The sequence below is a fragment of the Penaeus monodon genome, chromosome 31 (genome assembly GCF_015228065.2).
Source record: "Penaeus monodon isolate SGIC_2016 chromosome 31, NSTDA_Pmon_1, whole genome shotgun sequence".
NCBI classification, from domain to species: domain Eukaryota; kingdom Metazoa; phylum Arthropoda; class Malacostraca; order Decapoda; family Penaeidae; genus Penaeus; species Penaeus monodon.
Window position 1 is genome coordinate 33,283,328 of NC_051416.1, and position 2,820 is coordinate 33,286,147.

A 2,820-nucleotide genomic window follows, 5' to 3' on the forward strand; every position below is an offset into this window, starting at 1 on the left:
AATTACGGACAAAGTACTAGTATGAAAGGGCCTAACCTTACCAACACATTGGGTTTCGTTTACACGATCGGTCTTCAAGTAAGGTGTTCTGGATTTAGATCAATGCATACTGTAATAAATTATTACCGTGGTTTATTATTACATTAGCAAACGTAGACTACAACGTGTTTATGCAGCATAGTGTCTATTTATGAGTCTACTTTTAGTGTGTTTCTGCTAATATTAAGTCAATCTTATTAGGGAAAATTGTTTATATACTTGATGCTACTGCTCGACGACGCGACGTTCGCCTTAATATTGATATTAATGCTCTTAGTAATACTAAATTAAATAATAGCGACCCTCCATGATGACAAATCGGTATATACACAAACGATTCTATAATTATACTAAAATGTTAATTTCCTCCTTTTTCTCACAGAAACTGAGGGCAGCAAGATGGTGCCATTGTGAAAAGCGTCTTCCTGATGCGAACAAAGTACAAGCAACTGAAAAGTATGTGTCATCCCATGGATGTTTAAAGATTCTGATTATTTTTCCGATAGCTGGCTCTTTTCTCGGGCAGTGTCAAAAAACAATGGGAAAACTGCAATAGATATGAGAGGGTTTATACTTTGAAATCCCCTGGAAAAAAACTTCAAATGTGATAAACTGCAGCAACTCCGCGACAATGGTTTGGCCCGAAGCTGCTTCGCCGAGCGTCGGACTCGGCAACAGTTCTAGCAATGACAACTGGGGGGAGAGCGTAGCCGCGGGCGAGCGGGCGTTCCTGGGATTCGTGGGCGTGGTGATGGCTCTAGTGGGCGGCATTGGAAACGGAATTGTAGTGGTTCTCGTTTGCAGATCAGCTGCCATGAGATCTGCCATCAACCTCCTGCTGGCCGCCATGGCGCTGTCCGACACCGTCATCCTTCTGCTGCTACTCCCCCTGGACCTCATCACCTTGGCTGGAGGCGGGTGGCTCTTCCCCTCTCCCATCTGCAGCACCCACGCCTTTCTGCTGAACGCCATGCAGATTCAGGGCGTGGCGGCGCTCTCCGTCATCTGCGTGGACCGCTACATCATCATCGTCCACCAGCAGGAGGTTCTTACCCCCTGCATCACGTGCTGCATCATTGCAGTTTCCTGGGTGGTGAGTCTGGCCGTGTCCTTGCCGCCCTTCTTCGGCGTGGGCATCTACACGTCCTTGCCCCTCCCCCCCGGACTGACCCACTGCGAGTGGCGGCCGAGGGAGGCGCGTCCTTCCGGCGACCTGGTCTTCGCCTCCTTCACCTTCCTCGTCATCTACCTTCTACCGGTGCTCGTCATGAGTTTCAGCTTCGCGGGGATCCTCTTGAAAATCCGCCAGAACTCCGCCAAGATTCACTCGAGCGACAGCCGTAGAGACTCGTCCTACGCCGGTGTGATTCCTGCAGCGCAGGGGGACGCGGTCAGCCCCACCTCCGCACGCCGGCCCCTCGTGACCGTTGACCTGCGATACAAGACTCAGACGCTCACGACAGTCATAGTCCTCTCCGTCGTGTTCTTCCTCTGGCGGTCGCCGCTGCACCTGTCTCAACTCGCGCACGCCTTCTCCAGCCATCTCGACGTGAGCTACAAGGTGTATCCGTGGTTCCTGTGGTGCGCCTACGTCCCGCCAGCTGTTAACCCGGTCATATACACCGCCAGAATCAAGAAGTTCCGAAACGCCGTGGTGGACATCTTCCCCTGCCTCCTGAGCCTCCTACCCTGCACCTCCTCGGCCCTCCGACGTCTTAGCAACCCCGGCACCATCTACATGATCCACCATCCGAGGAGAGAGTCTACATAAGGTGCTGTATCCCGCCTCTCTACGTCGAAGCTTCACACAGCTGCACAATTAAGGCTTATTCATAAACTACAAAGTGAATATATTGAAACGATCCTTGAATTTTGAAAGTGTCTGAGTCCATTCTCTGCAATGTATTTCGAAGCGAAAAGTAATTTCGATTGATTCTACCAGTTAGCGATCAATTGCATGTGTCTAAACCGAAAAGCTGCAATGTGCTTATATTTTGACTCCTCAGATATATGTAATCGCTGTTACTCTATTATAGGTGAAATCAAAGATGCAGCTGTTACATCTTTGGGCTAGATTCAGGATAACCTTTCGAGCCGTATGATGATAAATGCATGCTTTGCGCTGTAATTTATTTTTTGTCGAAAGATAATGCTGTGCAGGCACAGCTAATGTGATTATTTATTGAATGTAAGGAAATATGTACGTTTTTAATAGGTTCAACTAAAAAATAATTGGGCACCAATGTATAGAATTATAAGATGTGATTGTTATTGTTTTGAGCAATGTTATCATGCCTATTCAAAGAATAGCGGCCGGGTGAGAGAGAAAAAATATAAAAAAAACTGATAAACACTAAATACATGTGTCTGACAAATAACTGAACACCAAAATTCTAAATCTAAAGAAATTGTTATTCACATTGAAGGAGACATCAGACAAAAATTCAACCCATGCATGTAAGCATAACAATTAGTGCTTTTCGGCGTCTAAACAACTTACAAAATGCTCTGCGTATTGTCAGTGATTAGTACTACCTAACCACATTAATCTTCTGAAGCTGGATATTATACTTTGATATACTTCAATCTCGCATTTATATTTCTCTATACACAGTAATACTGTGTATTTATTCAACACATTGCAGAATTTTGTTACTACGTGCACGATTTGTAATTGAAAGAAAGTTTAGTGTTAAATACATGGTGATGGTAAAGCCTAAAATGGAATGATTATTCATTTTCATGTTTAACAACTCGCTAAACACTCTTTTACGTTATACA

General features: G+C 45.4%; 1 protein-coding gene across 2 annotated transcripts in view; it reads left to right on the plus strand.

Annotated features, from left to right (window-relative positions):
- Positions 1-2,750, plus strand: part of LOC119593192 (high-affinity lysophosphatidic acid receptor-like) — a 25,010-nt gene extending 22,260 nt beyond the window's left edge. For both annotated transcript variants that reach the window (XM_037942172.1, XM_037942171.1), the window contains exon 2: positions 422-2,750. In XM_037942172.1, the coding sequence (XP_037798100.1) occupies positions 671-1,810 (1,140 nt within the window). In that variant the 5' untranslated portion in view covers positions 422-670 and the 3' untranslated portion in view covers positions 1,811-2,750. The remainder of the gene's footprint in view (positions 1-421) is intronic.
- Positions 2,751-2,820: the final 70 nt, after the last annotated feature.